The sequence below is a fragment of the Pogona vitticeps genome, chromosome 8, assembly GCF_051106095.1.
Source record: "Pogona vitticeps strain Pit_001003342236 chromosome 8, PviZW2.1, whole genome shotgun sequence".
In the NCBI taxonomy this organism is placed as follows: domain Eukaryota; kingdom Metazoa; phylum Chordata; class Lepidosauria; order Squamata; family Agamidae; genus Pogona; species Pogona vitticeps.
In genome coordinates this window covers 19847062-19867772 of record NC_135790.1, presented here as the reverse complement: position 1 = coordinate 19867772, position 20711 = coordinate 19847062, and the positions used below count along the sequence as shown (strand labels likewise).

Sequence of the window (20711 nt, the reverse complement as noted above, 5' to 3'; positions counted from 1 at the left end):
GTTTGTTTGTTTATTGGACACAGACAGGTGTCAGAAAGAATGAAAAGAGATAATAAATTAATTGGATTGGTTAAAGAACCTACGGAACTAGACAAGATAATATGGGAAAAAGAAAATCATCAAATTGCAAAGTTGTATAAACTGTTATTGGAAAGAAATATGCAACAGGAAGTAATTAAATATAATAAAAAGGATGCAGGAATTATAGAACAATTCAGACAGAGTATTAGTTTAGGGCATGGAATGATAACAAAAAACTATTAATAAGTACAGATAGAGAATGATCAGATCAATGTATTCACAGCACTTTGTAAACATGAAATGAATTATAAAAATACACAGTGAGTAGAGAAAGATCCTCTGGGTTCAGTGTTTTTATTATTATTTATTTCTGTAGTAAATTAAGGACAAGGGGAAACAGAACTTGGGCGGTCATGATCCTGAGTTGCTGATAGCTTGCTTGGCAATGAGAATGGTTTTTGGTGTTTTCCACAACACTCAAGAAGTGCTGCTCTCTGGTGAGAGCTCTGCCTTTTCTTCACAGAGAAAGTGATGCATTTTGACAGAAGCTTAAACCTGACACATTTGTCAGAGCTTCTGACAAACAAGCAGCCTTTTCCGAGGCCGGTTATCTGTCCCCCACATCTTGACCTCATTTCGTAGGTTGCCATGGCTGCTAAAGAAATGTTGCTATTTATCTCTTCTTCTTTTTTTCTGGTGCAAAACGTCATGGCTTCTGACCAGTTTTGCCAAGCCCAGGTGGTCTTCACAGATCCAAAAAGCTGGAAAACACTAATTGGATGGGTAATTCATGGTGGTTAGTTTGTAGAGATGGAGAAAGAAAGATAAGTTACAAGAGGTTCTTTCAGACACATATAGTGCTACCCATTTAGAGTGGACTAGGAGGAAGCTGGTATGAGCCAATCTGAGGACTCAACAAAAAAGGCTACTGATCACCACCAAAAGTTCAATTCCCTGAAACAGATAAAGCTGCCTTGTGCTGGGTCATGTAGTTCAATACTGGTAGCAGGTCTCTTGAGTTTCAGAAAGGATTATTTCCCAGAACTACTGGGAAATCCCTGATATTCTCTTATCCAAGTGCTAACCAGGCCTGACCTTGTTTAGCTTCTGAAACTGAGAAGAAAATGGTATTGATAGGAAAGGACAACGCCCTGCCTTCCCGTTCATCTTAATCCTGTTCTCTTGAAGAACAGAAACATTGCAATTCACCAGAGCTTAGACACACGATCAAACCCAAACAGTGGTCATGTGGCATCTTTAAGGGGAACCAAGTTTCAGCATGGGTCATTCATGGATTATAATGGATGTACTCAAATTCATGGAGGACAACATTTAGGCTCCAGGTTGATATAAGTGGTGTACATCGTTATGGGGTTGGAGACTGGGTAAAATGGAATACAGCTTCAAGTGCGGAACTTCCAAAAGATGCCTGTATCCTTCTTCAATGCCTCAGCTGTACACAAGGGTACTGCATAGATCTGAGGAAGTGGATTGTAATGCATGACAATGCATGCTGGAATGAATCTGTTGGTCCAAAAGGTGCCACCATCCTTTTGATTTTTGTTTAGTTTTTGTCATATAGGCTGAAACAGACTGACATGCCCACTGTGAAAGATTGGGATGGGAACAATGACATAATTTAACAGATGGCTGTCTAATTTCCTCTTGAATGCCTCCAGCATTGTTTGTTATTTGTTGTTTTCTGGAGGAGTCGGAGTGTTAAATGATTTTCCTTGAGCATTTAGGGTCGGGTTTTCCCCCTTCAATTTGTGCATCATTCCCTCACATAATTAGGAGGATCCTTCTCCTGTTACCAAAATGCTAAAAACAGGGGGGAGAGGAATACAAGGAACAGCACAAGAAGCATGATGATTTGTTATTCCCCATATGTTAGTTTTCAGTAAGTTACATAGCGAATTGCCTATTTTTTAAAAATGTAACTTTCCAGCCTCTGTAATTCATAGTCTCCTGCATCAAGCTAAGCCGCTCTCAATTTTCCAAGAAGCTGTGAGCTGCAATTTCTAGTTCTAGTTTACCACCATCTCTCCTGCAGTGATTCCCTGTAACTAAACAATGGGATCTCTAGTACCCAGAAATGGCAAAGTATTCAATGCATGAAAAATAGTGTGTCTTTTGAGTCAATGGAGAGAGCCAAAGGTTGCTTCAGTAACTCGAGTGTCACCTGCTAGACGCTTGCAAATTAGAACAAAATTAGCTCATGGTGTTCATGGTTGGGCAGTGTAGCAGTTTATGTACTTAGTCTTAAAAGCCTTGGTTATACTATTTGGCCATCTCCTTTTGGCGAGATAATTTTAACAAGAACTATAATCAGTTACAGTGCATGGAGTTTTAACGTTGTGTATTTGTCTGGTTTTTTTTTTCCTGCAAGCTTTCTAATAGCAAAAATCATAATGCAAGGCTATGTATACTTCCTCTCTGTGTACTCAGTTTAGTATAATTTTCCAAAATATGCTAAGTGGACTTGTTTCTATCTTAGAGCTTAGAAAGTTTTTAAAAATGCTTTCCTGTTGCTCCTGAAAATATTTGAAGAGGAACCTGTTACCATGATGGAAAACGAATTTGTTGCTTTACTTGCATTACACATTCCTTCTTCACAACATAATTATTTTTTAAAAAGGAAATAGAATGCCATGGGATATTCGCAAAAAGAAACTTCCAAAATTTGCTTGTTATATAGCAGTAGAGTAACTCTGTTCCTGCTCATTGGCAGAAATCCAGTAGTGAGTCACAACTAGAGTAGACCCACTGAATGAATGGGACTTGAAGAGGAATGGCGTTGCTCAAACTCTCTTGATCCAATTAGCCTGTTCCAATTGCAACTTCTTACTGGATGTCAGCCACTATATTTTTGAAATATAACTTTGTTACACCACTATGACTCAAAAATTACTGGGGAACTTTATCACTTGTAGCTCATCACCAAGCTTATGGATCCCCTCCAGTAGTAAATGCAGACCATTTCTGAGTCATCAGGGTACTCTTTTTTTTTGGAGGGGGGAGCATGCTTCAGAACTTTGGCTGCAGTCCTCCCCATGTTCTAAACAGATGTTAACTTAGTTAGGAGCCATCTGCATTCAAACAAAGTCTGCTGTGCTTTAGGTGCTAAACTTCCCCTTTCTATTCCTGGCCCTTCAAACTTGGGGCTGGGGAGGGGGCATAAGCCACTGCCAGATGCACAGTTTGACCATCCAGCTTCCTCACCTAACCTAACTCGTTGCTTGGGAGACCTCTGCCTGTTCAGTGTCATGCTTCTGCCCGCGTGGGCTAAAATTACACCCTAGAAAGCTGTCATGCAAATCCAGCCGGGGGGGTGGGGGGCGAAAACCCTGAGCCATGTTCAGGGAGAGCACGAAGAGGGTTATTGGGTTTCGTATCCTGGCTTTTCACACCATGCGCTCAACGGTCTTCTGTGCCCCAAACCCAGACATGTAGGGTTCTGGAAATGTGAGGAGGTATGCTGGAAAACGGAGGCTGGCCGTATATAAGATTCCAGCCACCTGGTGCATCTGAAAGTGTCCTTTATTTAGGCACAGAGCAACACGCATTAATTTGTATCCTGAATGTGACCTGAATGTGTGCTTGAAGAAAAAGAGAAGAAAAGAATCAGTTAAAGAAAAAGACTTGAAAGATGGTAGAGGAGCAATTGTTTTCTTGCAAATGGTCCAGTCTGCTGTCTCAAGCAAGGTTTGTCTCCTCTTGGGCAGCTTCATCCATATTTGTGAATTGTTGTAGGCATCCTTCAGTCTTGAATGACTGTGGTATTGTGCTTTGAGTAGAGGACTTGGAACAGCGTCTAGTGTGGCTGAGAAGGCCAGTTCGAGAGTGACCATCCCTTCCACACTGAAGACAAATACAGTCTGTCCCCTGTCCAGCTCCCTGATTTAGCTGCTTTCGGGACTGCCTCTTTGCCTCAGCCTGCTGGACAAGGGTCTCTTCAAATTGGGAGAAGCCATGATGCACCGCCTGCCTCCAGGCTGAACGCTCAGAGGTCAAGGTTTCCCATCTCTTGACATCCATTTCCAAGGTCTTCAGATCCCACTTGCAGATATCCTTGTATCACAGCTGTGGTCTCCCTCTGGGGTGCTTTCCCTGCACTAATTCTCCATACAGGAGATCCTTTGGAATCCGACCATCAGCCATTCTCACAACATGCCCAAGCCAACGTAGATGTCGCTGTTTCAGCAATGTATACATGCTAAAAATTCCAGCTCGTTCTAGGACTACTCTATCCGGAACTTTGTCCTGCCAGGTGATACCAAAGATGTGTCGGAGACAATGCATATGGAACGAGTTCAACTTCCTCTCCTGCCCTGCACAAAAGATTCATTGCAGTACAGGAGTGTACTCAGGACACAGGCTCTATAGAAATGCTTTTCTGGGGGAGGGACTGTCCTTAGCAGGCTTTTTGTTTCACCATGGCAAGACTCAGGTTCTTTGATAGAGTGACAGTGACACATAAGATAGGAAAAGGCACAACACTTTTCTATAAGAAACCTTCTTGTGTTGATACATCACTGCCCAGTCCTTACCACTTCTGTGCATTTCTGAAAGCTTTACTCCAGCCCTCTTGGTGTTGTAGTCATTTATTCTACAAGGGTCCGCCCTTCATCCGTTTTAAAGGCAGGGCAGAACTTGGGCTTTGAGTTTAATTATATAAAACCAAATTGCCAGGTCACATGTCATTGCAAATTTAAATGTTCCTCAGCAGTGGCTGTGCTTGACATGGCAGATAGCACCCTGCATGGACCCTCTGCTCTTTGGGTGCATATCATAGAACCATAGAAAAGTAAAGTTGGAAGGGTCTTACAAGACCATCACGTTGTATGTTTTTGTGTTTTCTGCAGTAGGGTAACACACACACACACACACACACACACACACACACACACACACACACACACACACACACACACACACACACACACACACACACACACACACAAAACACAGACTTCACAAAGTTTTATGAAACACTGGGGAGGGTACAGTAGCAATTTGCTCTAACAACATTTAATGAGGCATCTCTAAAACCCCAAAAATTAAAATTGCACACACACACCCCACTTGGGGGTTGTGAGAGTTGCACACCAACATCTCTGGATTGCGCCAAACAGAGCAGCTGGAGACGGGTGGCTGTGTTTGTGTTTGTTTGTTGACCACATCCCAGAGGGACTTCCCCAAACAAGATTCCAGATGTAGTCACCATTTCAGAATCTCTTTGACGAGTCATATTTTCCGAGTGATGTGAGAGGATTCCTAATATGTGACACGCCCGGATGGGGATGCTGGTGAAGGGCGCATTTCACCACAGTCAAGGCAAGACAAGGGGATTCATTGTGAACTGCATGTGGCATGTGACCTCCCTCTGACTGCCTCTATTCTTAGTCCCTCTCCAGGACACAGAGGTCAGCAGACAGCAGTGGAGGGGGCAACCTGGAACACTCTCCCTTTCCGCAGGGTAAAGGCGGAGGGGATTCCTGCCTTCATGTAGGCCGTGGCCCCCAATCTGAACAAGTTTGGGTGAACTCTGCTTGGTAGCACTTTGGCAGATACTCCTAGATGTAGAGAGTGGACATTTTCAAATTAAGTTCCAAGGGGTCTGAGGATCACATCACAACAGATACCTCTCTTTTGCAATGAGTAGATTTCTTGCTTCTTAAAGAAAGAAAAAAATATCTCTGTGTGAGAGATCATCATGAGCTGGAAGGTCCACACAGAAATAAATAATGGTGACCTGGGTGGGCAGTGGGGGTCTCTGAAGACCCACACAAACACACAATTTATATTTAGTTTAAAGCCATTGCAGTAAACTGGTTCTCAAAGATTAGATGTGTGGTCTGTTATGGGGAGGGGGTCTTTCCCAAAGCCTTATCAGTGTCATAACTTCATTTTTATGTTCCTGTTTTACTTAAACTGGTGTTGTTAATTAGAATGTACTTGTTACAGTGCTGTGACAGAGCTGACACCTAGTTGACTCCACCTCAGTGTATTGCTGGGGGTTCCACCTCCCTCCCCAGGTAGATCTTAGCATGCTAATTTCTGCATTGTTCAATTTAATAGAACGAAGCAACAAACCTAACAAATAAACATGGAAGTTCATCTGACATGACATGGCTGAACCAAGGGTTAAAGCACACACAGATGTGGTTTTCTCCCCCCCCCCTTTTGTGCTGCTTTTCCTGTATTTCTTTCCTGTCCTATGAAAAATTCATTGAAAGTATCGCTTGCCTTCTGAAACATCTTTTCCTCGGAGCAGGAGACAAACGCAGCCTTATTCAACCTCAGCCAATCCAAGAGATATTGGCTTCCATTCTAGCTTTATGCAGCACATAAATGAATGAATGGACACCAAAGCTTAGCTTTTGACTGTTCTTGAACCTTAATTGTGATAAATGGAAATCCATAATTTCTTAGCCACCATCTTCTTCTGTAGCCCTGCAACTGTAATGGGACTGAGGTCAAAAGGAGTGGCACTCTGCTGCTAATGAAAGCATTCCTGCTTTGCACATGGCTTGCACACGGTAAAACAAATGTGTTCACCAACCAAAATCAAAGCGGAAACTCTTTCATTATTGGCAATCTGCGGAAACTCTTTCATTATTGGCAATCTGCTGCTACTGGTGTCATCACTCCCACCACACTGGCAAGAGGGTACTGGATTTTGTGACAAAATATTTATCACTGTGGTGAAGCTTGTATGAACTACGAACCCTTATTCCCAGCACAGCACTCTGCAAATAATCAGCTTGGCATTGATAGAGTTGCTGGCTAGCTTCAGTCACCAGTGTGGGACCTCGGTGGTGTAGACATCTTAATTCTTAACTTCACAACGGCATGTTCTGTTTTACTTAGATCTGCAGGGTAGTAAAAGAATGTTATTAATGTTTCCAGTACTGTCAGTTGAACATTGACTGCTGAATGTAGGGTCTCTCAGCTAACGGTAGCTTGATTTGCTTGTCATCAGTTTTCTGTAGAACTTGTCCATACAAATCTTGTCCAACTTGTCTGGCTAAGGGGAAAGGAAGGTAATCTACAGCTGAGGTGGGCTAGGCTGTGCTTAATTGGACCATACATGTTCAATCTGCTGCATCAGAATACAGCCCAACTTTAGATAGTTTTACTACTGGTTAGCTCAATGGCTTAGGTCTCTGGCTGCGGAGCCAGAGGTTGGGAGTTTGATTCTCCACTGTGCCTGCTCGACGAGGATCGGACTTAATGATCCATAGGGTCCCTTCCAGCTCTACAGTTCTTATTATTCTATTGTGTTTGAGTCTCTGACTTCGGTCAAAATTGCATGCAAATCAACAGGTAGCTTATAAAACTTGTATCTGACTGTAGATCCAAAGGTTGTTGATTCCTATTTTACCAGTGGTGATTTTAGTGAAGAGATTATGGCCTTTTTTAAATTTTTGCCCAGAAAAAGGAGCAATTGCTATGAATAGAGTGTGTCAGGAGATCAGATTCCAAGGTGATCCATACATTTTCCCCCAATAAATCTTTGGTTCATTTGAGGAGTAGATGAAGCAGCATGGGAACCCAAGACAGTGATGTGCCCAAAGCTAAGCAGAAGGAAAAGAAACCATTGTCACCTAGGGATTCGGAGTTGGTAAGGATGGCTGAGCTCTTTCCAAATCATTTGGCATGCCCACCTGTGTAGTGGGGAGAAAAAAAATCAACATACTGTATCTGACAATCTAGAGAGTTTTAGATGTCAAGAGAAGGTAGAGAACTATTTTGAGTAGAAGGAGTCCTTTTGAGGCATCTGTCAAATGCAAACAACTGAAGTTCAACCAGGTGGCGGTACTGTAGTCTGCCAATATATATCTATAAGTGAAAAGACTGGAAAAGGTGGGGACTGGGTAAAGTTGACTTTAGATCCCAAGAGGTGGGATATCTAAAGTATAAGTCAAATTAAACAGCAATTGGGAACTGTTTATCTCGGTCCCTCTTTCAGATGCATAGGCTCTGCTTATTTTAAGGTGAATAGTGCACTGAGGTTTCATTCTCCATGAGACGGCATTACTTGTTCCTGCATCAACATGCCCTGGAAGGAAGCCAAATAATTTTCATACCTGCCTCTCTCTTTTTTATCGCATCTTGGTAAACACAGCCAGGGAACAAAAAGTCAAGGTCAGGGGAGGCGGCAGGCAAGACTCTGGGGCAGAAATGTGAAAGGAGGTCAGGCTGTGGCCAAAAGCTTTCTCCTGGTGGGAGGGGCCCAAGCCTTCATAACAGAGGAATGATGCCTTCTTGAGCGGACGCCAGAAACGCCGCTTTGTTAGGTAACCAGGAGTCAAGATTGCAGATGTGCTGATGAACACCCCATTGGCTTTCATATTTAGGAATTAAGACACGCCCGTAAGCTTTGAAGCCTCGGTTATCTTCAGGGCCTGGACTAGAACTTCTAGGAGACTCCCTATCTGGTTTGACGTCATCCCACGTTGCATTGCCTCCCATTCCCCTCAGCTCATCAGCTAGAGAGAGAGAGTCATGTCTGGGGATGGGATTGTTGTAATTCCAGGACTTTCCATTCCAGAAATCACCTAGAAACGGTCTACAAATTTCTGGTTCTGGAATTAGAGAAATCTCATGCCTAGGCATGGTATTGATTGGTCCCTGTGTCTCAGGACATCTGTTGTAGTTCATGAAATAAATATTTCAGGTGCCACAGCTTTCTTTATCTCTCCTTGTGCATGCTGAAAGAGGCTAGCACCTCCTTGAAAACAGTTTTTATTAACATCTAGGTTTTATTTATAGACAATCCTACTCTTATCTTGCTGCCACCCCACCACTGACTTCTAAAGGCTACATCCCTTTTTAGCAAACAAAAGTGATTAGGAAGTCATTTCTGGTTTTGGAGGGAAAAATGTATTTGGGTCCTTCAAAAGATTTGTGTGGACTGTAGTGTTAAAGTGGGTGGTCCGCCCCTTTTGAAGGCACAATTGTCCATATTCATATTGTGTTTGTGTAAGACAGAGAGAGTGGGAGAGATAGAGAGAGATGGAGAGGAAGTAAGTTTGCCAAGTGAGCTATTTCTCGGCAAATAAGCTTTTCTGCGTTCCCGGGGGGGGGGGAGAGATAAAATTCAAAGTAAGAGGCACCCAAGACAGAGAAAGTTTGCTTTTAATGTTACATGATGGCTTCAATGTCTGGTTGCCCATCTCTTCCACCTTCCCATCAGATCCCGAAAGCTATGTTTAAAAGTATTCCTGTATATGTGTCACACACAATATTTGTACATGAGATAGCACATAAATTCCTCACTATCTGTTTATGAGTCCTGTTATAAGCAGTTGCACAGACGATGCATTATAATAGTCTATAATGGTAAGTCGAGGTATTTCTGGGGCCCGTCTTCCTTATGAGACACAAAAATGGGGAGAGTCTAGATTGACCCCCTCCCTGTTTATTCTGCATGCAAACATCTCTTCTTTTAAACAGGCCTTAGGCAAATAATGTAATTTGCTGAGGGAAGAGTTTTTAACTGGATGGGTGCTTTATTTTTCTTCATCTGTTCTTAAATTGTGTTTCAGCGTTTGGGTTTTCATTGCATTTCATTTCTTCTATTTTATTGGAAACTGCACTGGGTCCCATTGGTGAGAGAAATGCAAGGTTTAAATAAAATAAAGACATGAAACATTGGGTGGATAAATTATAAGGGAAAAAAGCTCCTGACTAACAAGCAACACTGATTGTTTTTATTTGTCCTTGTGGGTACAATGCCTCAGTGTGGATTCCATTTTCACAGTGGTTGTGTGTATTTCTTTTCCCCCTTCCCATTCCTATGCTACTCCAGGTAGTGGACCCATTCAACTATGGCAATTCTTGCTGGAGCTTCTGACAGATAAGTCCTGCCAGTCCTTCATCAGCTGGACAGGGGATGGCTGGGAATTCAAGCTTTCTGATCCTGATGAGGTAAATATGGACAAATTAGGACTGGAAGAATATTACATTTTTGTTCTGATCAGATCAGGCTGTCTTGAGACATCCTGACAAGGACTTTTAAAGCCCCATAAGACTTCTGATCTCCACTCCATGTGTGAGACAAGGAACACAGTTTATTTATTGCAGTGTCTCAGCAGTATGAGCAGGACATAGTCTCTGCCTAAAATTAATATTCTTTTCTTTTTAGAAGCATAGCACACACAGCTAGTAAGCAGAAAAAGACTACCCATTTGTTCAAAAAGATACAAACAGCCAACCCACTGCTTCTGAGCCTTAACCCTCCATGCAACTAAACAGCAGTTATCACCAACCATGTGATTGTAAAACAGGAGCAAAAAATCATTTTCACCATTGCAAGCGCTCTCATTGTGAGTGTAAGAAAGCATCTTGTCCTCCCGGAGGTGAAGAGAATAATTTCTTTGGTTGCTCTTCCTTCCATGCAGTAAAGAGACAAGGGACCATTAACATTCCTCCTGCAGCACTAATCAGACTTCAACTGGTGCACAAATAGAATATTCCTTTTAAACAAACATACAAGTGCATCATTAACATTGGAGGACTTTTATCTTTCTAGGTTGCAAGGAGATGGGGCAAGAGGAAAAACAAGCCAAAAATGAACTATGAGAAGTTGAGTCGTGGATTGCGTTACTACTACGACAAGAACATCATCCACAAGACTGCAGGAAAGCGCTACGTCTACCGTTTCGTGTGCGACCTGCAGAGCTTATTGGGATACACCCCCGAGGAGCTCCATGCCATGTTGGATGTGAAGCCAGACGCCGATGAATGAACGGAACACGTAGTCTGGAACAGAAGTCCATGCTGACAATTCCCTGTGTCTTATCTAGAAGTTCTGTTGGACTTGGTGACACCTCTTTTTCTTCCCGTGGGTCATGATTTTCCTTTAAAAAAAGAACAAGAAAGAAAGAAATTCAAGTCTGCATTGATTGAGAAAAGATGAGAAGTTAAGCTGTTTGATGAAACTGTGCCATAGTTTGGCTGGGAAGAAAAAGAAATTGAAATGTCCTATCAAGATTTTTATATAGGGTTGACATTTTTAAAAGCCGGGGGGGGGGGACAGCTTAAAAGTCAACCACCATGCCACAGATTATTTAATTAATCCATTCACCATCTCCTTTCCATCCCGTGTCACAAACTGACAATCTAGGAGTTTCCATAGCTCGCTCTCTTTTAGTAGAGGATGGTCTTAATCGGCAGGTTGTTCTATTTTGTGGGGGAACCTTGTCACAATAGCCAAGAACTGTGGTCCCAGATAATTTTGCATTTCAGTATATTATATTTGGGTATGTTTTCTTGTTTTGTTTTGTTAGGTAGGACCAAACCTTTTTCTAATTTGTAAAAACAACAGCAGAAGTTATTTTGTTAAATTTTGTGCCAGTATTTTTTTTTGAAATAGTCTTAAGCTCTAAGGTGGTTTCAGTATTGCAATATTGTGTTTTGTTTTTGATTGTTTTTATTCTTATGCCAGCACAGTTTTAAGTGAGGGGAAAGACAGTATCTCTGTAGACCCACCTGGAACAGACAGATTGAAAAGATCACTAGAATAAAACTAGAGATGGGAAGCAAGACTTGTGAATGGCCATTTCTCTTTATATGAATGGACATTTCTCTTTATATGAATGGCCATTTCTCTTTAACACTGGTCCTCCAGCAAGCACTTTACCTTCTTGTCTTGTCAGTAGAGCCAGCAGATCTCCATTGTGGCCATTTGGGCAATATTTCAAACAATAATGCCATTTTCACATTAGGAATTTATGCCCATTCCTTCTCAACCTTCTTAAGTAATGACTCCTGTTTCTACATTAAAATTTAGCAGTAACCTTGAAAACACCTGATCCCTTCTGATTTTGGATCAAGGGTCAAGCTTGGTTATTCTTTGGAGGGGAGACCTACTAGGAATCATAGAAATCTGTTGGTAAGATCAAGGAGGAATTCTTCTTCACACCTTGGGTAGCTGCTGTCAGTCAGATACCAGTATAGATGGGCCAGTAGTCTGATGCTGTCTAGGGCATCTTCCTTTTCTCCTTCCTTTTTTTGTAATCTAGAAATGGGGAACATCTGGAGCTGCAGATGTTTTTAGACTGTAATGCCCATTGTCCCTTACATTTTGTATGTTGACTAGGATGACTGGGGACTTTCAATCTGGGCAACGTTGCCCATGTTGTAGTGACATTGTTGGAATAGGACTCAATAGAATGTGGATATGAAATTCACTGAGTGATATTAGTCTTATGCTGATACAAGTTGCCCTTCCCTATTTTTTCATGAACTAAACCAGTTATCTTTTCTATACTTAGTTATTGTCATTCCAGTTTAGAGGAAGAGGTGACTATATCCAGGTGACACAAACATAAGGCAAAAGGCATCACATTTCTAGCCAGCAATTAACAAGTCCCCACAGACCAGTGGTGACTTCTTAATTGCCTGTTGAAATGACTTAATATTATGCCTTTTGGTTTCTCCATGCTTTCATAAAGGAGCAGGATCTCAACCATTATCTTGTTAATACCCTAAATTGGACAAAATTACTTTTGAAGTCCCTTCTAATCCTATGAATTTATGATCCCACTCTGAGGACTGGAAAAGAAGGCAGAGGTTGTGATTTTCTCAAAGGTGTTGAAGTTGTTCAGGGATTTGAAATGAGAACACCAAACGTAAGTGCCTGACCTCAAAGCATACAATCCCAAAATAACAACAACAAAAAAAAAACCTTTGAAAATATGTATTTGAAACAAAGGATGCTCTTGCCGATATCCCACATTTCCCAGCTAATATTTTAAAAGAGCACGATAAAATCCAAAAAGAGGGATTGAACTTGAAATGAAGTAGAGTGTGCTCATTTCTTTTCTCTTTTTTAAAATTATTCCCAGCTGTTCCAAGGCATCAGCTAATGTACAGGGATGACTCCCTGCTTTATAGTTGGATATCCATCTTAGTTCCCTTTGAAAGTAAATGAAAGCTTCCACTTTTGCTTTTAAGGGGGGGGGTGGAATCACATAGGAGAAATAAAATCTCATTTGCTAGTTTTTATGAGGAAACCCAGTGTGGTGTGGTGGATAGAGTGAAAGACTCAGACCCAGAGGCCTGAGTTCGAATCTCTGGTCAGCCATGGAGTCTTACTGGGGGAGTGGAACTTGTAAATTACTCCTTCAATATCTCACTTACCTTGAAAGCCCTTTTAGGGTCACTTTATGTATTTATGTTCTCTAAGAGAACATAAATATATAAAGTCTTGGACATCTTTCATTAAGGTCTTCATGTTATATAGCTTGAATACCATGTCATAGACATATTATGTATCACTGTAAAATAACATACCCGTATTTTTTGCACCATAAGACGCACTTTTTTCCCACAAAACGGGGGTGGAAAGTCTGTGCGTCTTATGGAGTGAAGAAAACAGATTATATTTTCCTGTTTTCTTCTCCTAAAAAATTGGTGCATCTTATGGAAAGGTGCGTCTTATGGAGCGAAAAATACGGTATTCCACACTCCATTTTTTTCCAGAGAAACAAACAAAGCTTTTGAGAAAAATTGGGGGAAAACTGTTTTTTCTCCATTTCTTCCCATTTTTTTTCCAGGACTTCCCATCTCTAGCCACCGTAGGTCAGCTCCAACTTGAGGGCACGCAACAACAACAAAAAGCAATATTTTTGACCAGCAATCCGGCAACTTAAGTTTATTTGAACAGAGGGATGCAATTCTTAAGTTACTCAGTCAACATGACCAGTGGCCATAGTGGCTGGGGTACTAAAGGAATCCCCAAAGCATATGTTTTCCCTTTATCTGTAGTTGACAAGAAGTGACTGCCATCTTCATGTCCTTGGAATGTGTGGCATGAAGTTTAATAAGAATGAATGGGAAAGAGGGTGTCCCTGTGCAAACCCGCCTGAAACAGATAGCTTTTATAAGGTAAAGGTAAAGGTTCCCCTTGACATTTAGTCCAGTCGTCTCCGACTCTAGGGCGCGGTGCTCATCCCAGTCTCCAAGCCGTAGAGCCAGTGTTTGTCTGTAGACAGTTTCCGTGGTCACATAGCCAGCGCGACTAGACACGGAACGCCGTTACCTTCCCACTGAGGTGGTACCTACTTATCTACTTGCATTTTTACATGCTTTCGAACGGCTAGGTTGGCAGGAGCTGGGACAAGCGACGGGAGCTCACTCCGTTGCGTGGATTCGATCTTATGACTACTGGTCTTCTGACCTTGAAGCACAGAGGCTTCTGGGGTTTAACCCACAGTGCCACCACATCCCATTGATATTCTATAGCTCAGTAAAAAATCCAGATAAAAATGGGAGAGGGTGAGTGATGTTATGGATACACAATATAACTCTGTATGTCTATGAGACACAGTTTAGTAAATGGCTTAGGCAGAATCACATTGAGACATTTTAGGAGAATCAAAAGTTCAGTAGACACAGAAATATGGCGCATTAAGCAGCCTACAAGAGTTCCCTTTAGAGCAAAACTGAAGAAATATGTGTCTATGAACTTAAAGCAGCGATAGACGTGTTTGATTTTGTTCAATTTAAGTGATAGAGTTGATTCATTTTAAAAGTGTAGAACAACGAGCAAGGAGACTCTTAGATGAGTCGAGCAGGTCTGAGATAAAGATTATGGTTTGCACAGCTAGTCTGTAAAGTCCAAGTAGGAATCATTACTACTCTTGATGGTTATCTTCGTGATACATGAGGTGGTAAATCTGTGTCTGGACCACATCATTTCACAGTTTGAATTATGGAATGCTCCCCAACTTAAAATATGAGTACTACAAGTTAGGATAAAGGGTTCTCATTTTCTCCCTAAAGTGTCAGTTATGTATGGTCAAATTTTTGTTTTAATTATGTGGAAGAGCATTCCAGTGGGTACAGCATCTGAAATGGTACTGTCCAGATAGGGAGGAGGCCATAGCCGTATCTTCTGAGGCAGTTTTAAGATGAGCTCCAAGATGGCCTTTAAAAAAGCCATGCGTGTACATAGGAGAAACAAGAGGGCTTCTGTAGGCTTTCTAAATTACACAATGCCATCAAAGTGTACAAATGTATTCTTTGCTCAGAGTCAAAAGGTAGTGATGGTTGAGGGTATCACAACAAGGAATATACGTGATCTTTGGCTTGATAACTCTTCTTGGTGTGCCAAATCCATGCTGAATTTGTCCATGATTGCACACCAAAGCCAACATGGTTTTAAATGATTTTAGCTGCCTTGGCTGCGTTGGTAGATGCCTGTATTTTGGAATCCTAGTTTTCTTAACTTGTCTTAGCAATTTCTAGCTCCGTTTGTGAAAATACTATTCTCAGGGATCTTTCCCCAACTAGCTGCCCCCAGCTAAGTTCAACTATGCCCCCAACATCATCCCTAACCAGAATGCTTGCAATTGAAGTGAATGGAGCTGTTGTTCAAAGCACCTTTGAAGATCATTAGATGGGTGTGGGCTGTTTTATACTTTGAATACAGACTCTTGTCATTAGGCTTTTGGGCTGCAAATGGTTAACATTTTTCATCACCTTGTAAATGGCTGGTTGGACATCTTGACTTTTCTTGAAGCAAGAAAAGCTCAATATTTCTTGAGAAGGGATGTAGAAGGAAGAAGTTGGGTCATGGCAAAATCCATGGTGGATCTTTTTTTTGGAATGAGGCTAGATAAATTAGGACCAAGGGTTCTTTTACATTTCATTCCAGATGAAGGGAGGGTATGAGTAGATAAGAGGGGTGGAAGATTAGTGGAGGTGGAAGGTGTAAAGCCAGAGAACAATGGTGTCCTATATAGCACTTATATCATAGATTCTTCAACATCTACTGGTTTTAGCCCTAAGCAAAGAAGGAGACACTTCTGAGGTCACATACCCATCAGTAGATTAGAGAAACAGAAGGTGAAATTGTGGGAAAGGCTATAGCTTTATGAATCAGGTAGAATCACTGCCTTATGTTGAGCCTGTCTTAGCACTTCTGCAGCCAGTTTCTATATCTGTGGCTAAGACACAAAGGGGTGGCAAAGTCAAGTTATTTCAGGGTTTAGAAAGAATGAACGGGTGGCCTGGATTTATTTTAGAGCTTTTCAGTCTATCCTGTTGGAAAGTTGCAAAGCAATGGGCATCTCAAAACAGAGCTAATATCATCAAAATGCACACATTCTTGGGCTGTTACCTGATAAGATTAGAAACCTCCCCTATGGCAGGAATTTTTTTTAGCCTGTATTGCTAAGAAAAGAAAACCACATAGATGCTCCTTTTCATTATTTGCACATCTGTTCAGAAATCCCTTTGAAGTCAAACAGACTTATTCCCAGGGAAAGGTTTAGAGGAAGACTGGACAGTTTACTATGCTTGGGAGAAACATTTAATCACCCAGAACCCATCAGAGACTGTACTGTCCCACTGCCGAAGTTTCTTCTACTGTAGCAAAAGTCCCTGAAATTTTGCCAGGAAACAGTGTACAGAGAAAGCACTCACCTTGTTTCTTAGCAGAATCATACTCTCAGTAGCCCACTGGGAGTACAGTTTTACTGGGGGGAAAAAGATGCATGCTCCCAGCAGACCATATTTCTCACCCAAATTGCTGGGGGGACGAAGGGAAGCTACCAAAATGGATTGGGAAGGCTTACGTAGTTTGCAAACCATGTGATGCCCAAATCTGATTGGTAGAATTTCTGACAGTGTCCACTGAGATCAATGCCTTAGTAAGTTTTCATGTGCTGGAGACAACCCTGTCTTTCCCATTGCTCTTTGTAGTGCCTGTACAAATTCTTGAGACTGAGCATTCAACAAATGCCATTTTGACAAAGAGACTCTCTATTTAGGTGCCTTTGTGAAAATCTGTAACACTTTGAATGTGTCGGAAGTGTATCGGTTGCTAGTCTTCTGATTGCACTAGGTTCACACTCTATGAAACTGTTGTGAATTGTATTAAGGGATGTGAAGAATGCTTGCTAAGTTTCTCCTCCAGTGAGACAGGCTGTGCCTCCTGCTAAGACAATCCTTTTTAGAGTTATCTCCAGAGTGAGAACAAAGGAACTGCCCCCCCCCAATCTCATCAGGGGTTCAGCAATTTGTGAACAAATGTCTCTTCACAGAATTAGCGGGAAGCAAAGCACACACACGTGGCTGGTGGAGCAACAAGACACAAACAACCCAGCAGATGCTTCTAATTTTTTAAAAGTCCCTGCAGTAAAGAAAAAGCTGTTGTAGCTACACAATTTGTGCTGTTTGTAAAATGTATGCCATCTCTGCAGAAGCTGTTCTGACAAATGCAAAAGCTCATGTCAGGAGCGACATAAAAAACGAAAAAGGAAAAGCCCACCATCTCAAATTGTTGTACAAGAATATGTGTGAAGTTTTGCATCCTTGACTGTAGTACTGTCTTTACCACCACCACCATCACCTTTGCTATATAAGCAAGAGAATGGCAGCTTCCATGGCCCACAGAATACAGTGATGCCTCGCAAGACGAATGCCTCACGCAATGAAAAACTCGCAAGACGAAAGTGTTTTGTGATTTTTTTTTTAGTGACTCGCAAGATGAATTTTTATATGGTCATGCTTCGCAAGACGGATTTTTTCCTCTTTTTTATTTGTTTGTTTTAAATTGCACAGCCATTAGTACCACGCTTCACAAGATGAAATTTTTGCAATACAACATGACTCGCGGAACGAATTAATTTCGTCTTGCGAGGCATCACTGTATTCCCAAATCAATTGTGGACATCTCCAGTTCAAAGATCTCAAAACATCTGAGCTGGGAGGGACCTGTTTTTGTGGGGACCTTGAAGTTCCATTGCCTGTTAAGAAAATGATTAGTCATGGCAAGTGAAAGTCACTCTCAGCCCCACATTAGTGGTGGGCTCGTTTTCAAAGCTAATTTTGCCATTGACCGCTTACGTTTATACCATCTTAAGGCATTCTCTTTTCCACCTGTAACATGCCTCAGATTTGTGGCCTAATTAGCTTGTTCATATGGCATATCAGAGAACAGATACCATCCTGCTGCCACTACGTCACTCTTCAAACAACTATCCCCATCTCATTTCAGAGGTTTCCTGCAGCCAGGACTGGTTAGTACCTGGTTGGAAGCCATTGATCTGTAGGAAGGGCATGGAAATACCATTGATCTCTAGGAAGGGCATGGAAAGAATCCTGCTGAAGCCCCCCAACATTGACAGCAAGTTGATGCTACTGAGCTAGATGGAACAACGGTCTAACTTAGTCTAAGGCAGCTTCCTACGTATATGTTTTTATACCAGATAGATGGGTCTGAAGACCCTTCCAGTTTGATGAATCTGACTCAGGTCAAGATTCTGTCCAGTACAATCAGGATTCGTTACAAATATGATGTATTCTCAGGGATCTTGAAAGGCAATCAGCTGCCTCAAAGCTGCCCAGTAATCATCCCTTACCTGTTGATGCCTAACTTGCCACCTGTCTTTGAATACAGGGCTGGACAGGTGGCATGATCTTTACCATATGTTTTGCTTAGTTCTGGGCAGTGATATCCTCTAATTTGCAAAGCTCATAAAAGTGGAGGTCTGTCAACTAGATAAGGGAAGTATAGACTTAGCAGATCTTGGCTGTCTAAAAGCTTTTGTCAAATGCACACTGCATGTCTTATAGCTGTGTGTTCTTACCTCTGTCATTGCCTCCAGATTGGGATTGTGCAAGAGACGTGTGGAATGCAATGGGTGACTTTAGCCGTCCTTCATTTTTCATCCTTAAAAGGCTACCTTCCAAGTGCTATTTGAAAGAATGTAAGATTCACAGTTTTTGCAAGTGAATCTTTAATTCCATGACTCCAGGGAATTCAGCTCCACAATTCCACCCTCAGAGGCCTTCAAAGGAGCGCCAACGGTCATTTGGAAACTCCATGGCATAATTTCTTGCCATTTGCCTGTTCTATTTTGGCAGATAGTAGTAATAGTTTCGTTAATAATACTATTAGTATATGTGGCCATCTTCCTTTCAATAATCAACATTTTGATCTAATTGCTCAGCAACATGCTATAATAAATACCCAAAGGGAACTTGGGAACTTTTGAAAGATAATTCCTACTTCTTATATGAAATATAAAAACACCCAATTTTCATTTTTTAAAAATCTATCAAATCATGCAGTATTTACAAAATGTATCTGTAGGCACTGACTGGATGTATATTGAACAGAACGTACAGCCAATTCTGGCTTTCTGTTTTTTATACCTGTGTGATATTTACCTCATTCACACATTACATTTTAGATGTATGCTGTTATCTTTCTTTTTTTAAAGGTACATTTAAAAATGTAATGTATGAATCTGTCCTATATGGAAGTATTCTGATATGACAATTTTCAGACATCATAAAGTCATTGTCTACATAATAGACAATATGTTCCCTTCATGTCTGTTTTTGATGGGCTCTTTCTAGATTCAGTGAATTATTTTCTCCTTTCCAAAGACGTTTGAACATGATATCTGATGTATAGATATATGAAGTTATGACAGATATATCTCCAGGAATTAACTGCCTCAGTGAAACAAGTTGTTTTGTTTTGTTTTTAAAAATAAATATATATGATGTTGTGTCCTTTTTTTTCCTTTTTGTTCTTTGTTTTTCTACCTGTTTTTTTTAAGCTGATAATTTTAGAAGAAAAAAAAGATTGTTATATTATACTGTTCAACTATTTTCCAACTTGTATTTTCATATAATTTATATTTTATAGAACTGAAAAAAAACCCTTAAAAAGCAAGATTTTTTAAAAAAAGAAGAAAAAGCAGGTGCTTTTTAGGAAAAAAAAAGAAAACCAAACTCAGCTGAGGTAGCTTAGAGATGTAGCGATGTGTGTATGTGTTTAATAAAAATAAAAATGCAAACCCCTCCCACATGAAGACTTAATAGGGAGTGGAATTAATTTTGTTTTAATTGCTGATGCTGGCACATCATTCTTCTGGAGAGGTTTGTTTTTTTTAAATAAACTGTAGCCTTATTTCATATTGTATTTTAAACCATTTGAAATTAAACAAAAAAAAGCCAACAACACAAAACTGTATCATTTCTGTATTTGTTTGTTTTGTCCACTTTTTAAATGAAGACAGAATATTGTAACATGCTGCAAGATGAAGGTGGGATACCCAATGTGGATAAAGGGATCAGACTAGGACTCAGTAGGAGGCCTGGGTTTGATTCTACTCAGTCACAGAGTATGGAATTGGTTAAACCACTGGTTCTTAACCTTGGGTTACTCAGGAGTTTTGGACTGCAACTCCCAGAAGCCTTCACCACCAACTGTGCTGGCTGGGGTTTCTGGGAGTTGCAGTTCAAAAACATCCAAGTAACAAAGGTTAAGAACCACTGGGTTAAACCACTCTTAAATGCCTCACTTGGGTAAAACCACTCTTTAAATATCTCACCTCGAAAACCCTGTTGGGTTGTGTTATAAGTCAGTTCCGACTTGACAGCATGCAAGAGCAATGAGATGAAAGCCAACTTCAGAGGGTCTCCAAAATTCTAAAAAAGCTCCAGATGCTTGCTGATGTAAACTGCCATCATGAATTATCTCTAGTTAAGAAGTCAGTGCTTCTTCTTCTTCTTCTTCTTTTTTTTTGTGAGCTTGGCAGACAACAAGGACTACTTATTGACTCGCAGTAACCTGCTACAGCAGTGGTCCCCAACCTTGGGCCTCCAGATGTTCTTGGACTACAGCTCCCAGAAGCCTTCACCACCACCTCTGCTGG

The 20711-nt window shown here is 41.1% G+C and overlaps 1 protein-coding gene across 3 annotated transcripts in view; it reads left to right on the top strand.

Annotated features, from left to right (window-relative positions):
* ETS1 (ETS proto-oncogene 1, transcription factor) overlaps positions 1-20021 on the top strand; it is a 130043-nt gene extending 110022 nt beyond the window's left edge. For all 3 annotated transcript variants that reach the window (XM_020808928.3, XM_072979014.2, XM_020808932.3), the window contains 2 exons: positions 9839-9957; positions 10562-20021. In XM_020808928.3, coding sequence (XP_020664587.2) covers positions 9839-9957; positions 10562-10777 — 335 coding nt within the window. In that variant the 3' untranslated portion in view covers positions 10778-20021. The remainder of the gene's footprint in view (positions 1-9838; positions 9958-10561) is intronic.
* The last annotated feature ends 690 nt before the right edge of the window (positions 20022-20711 follow it).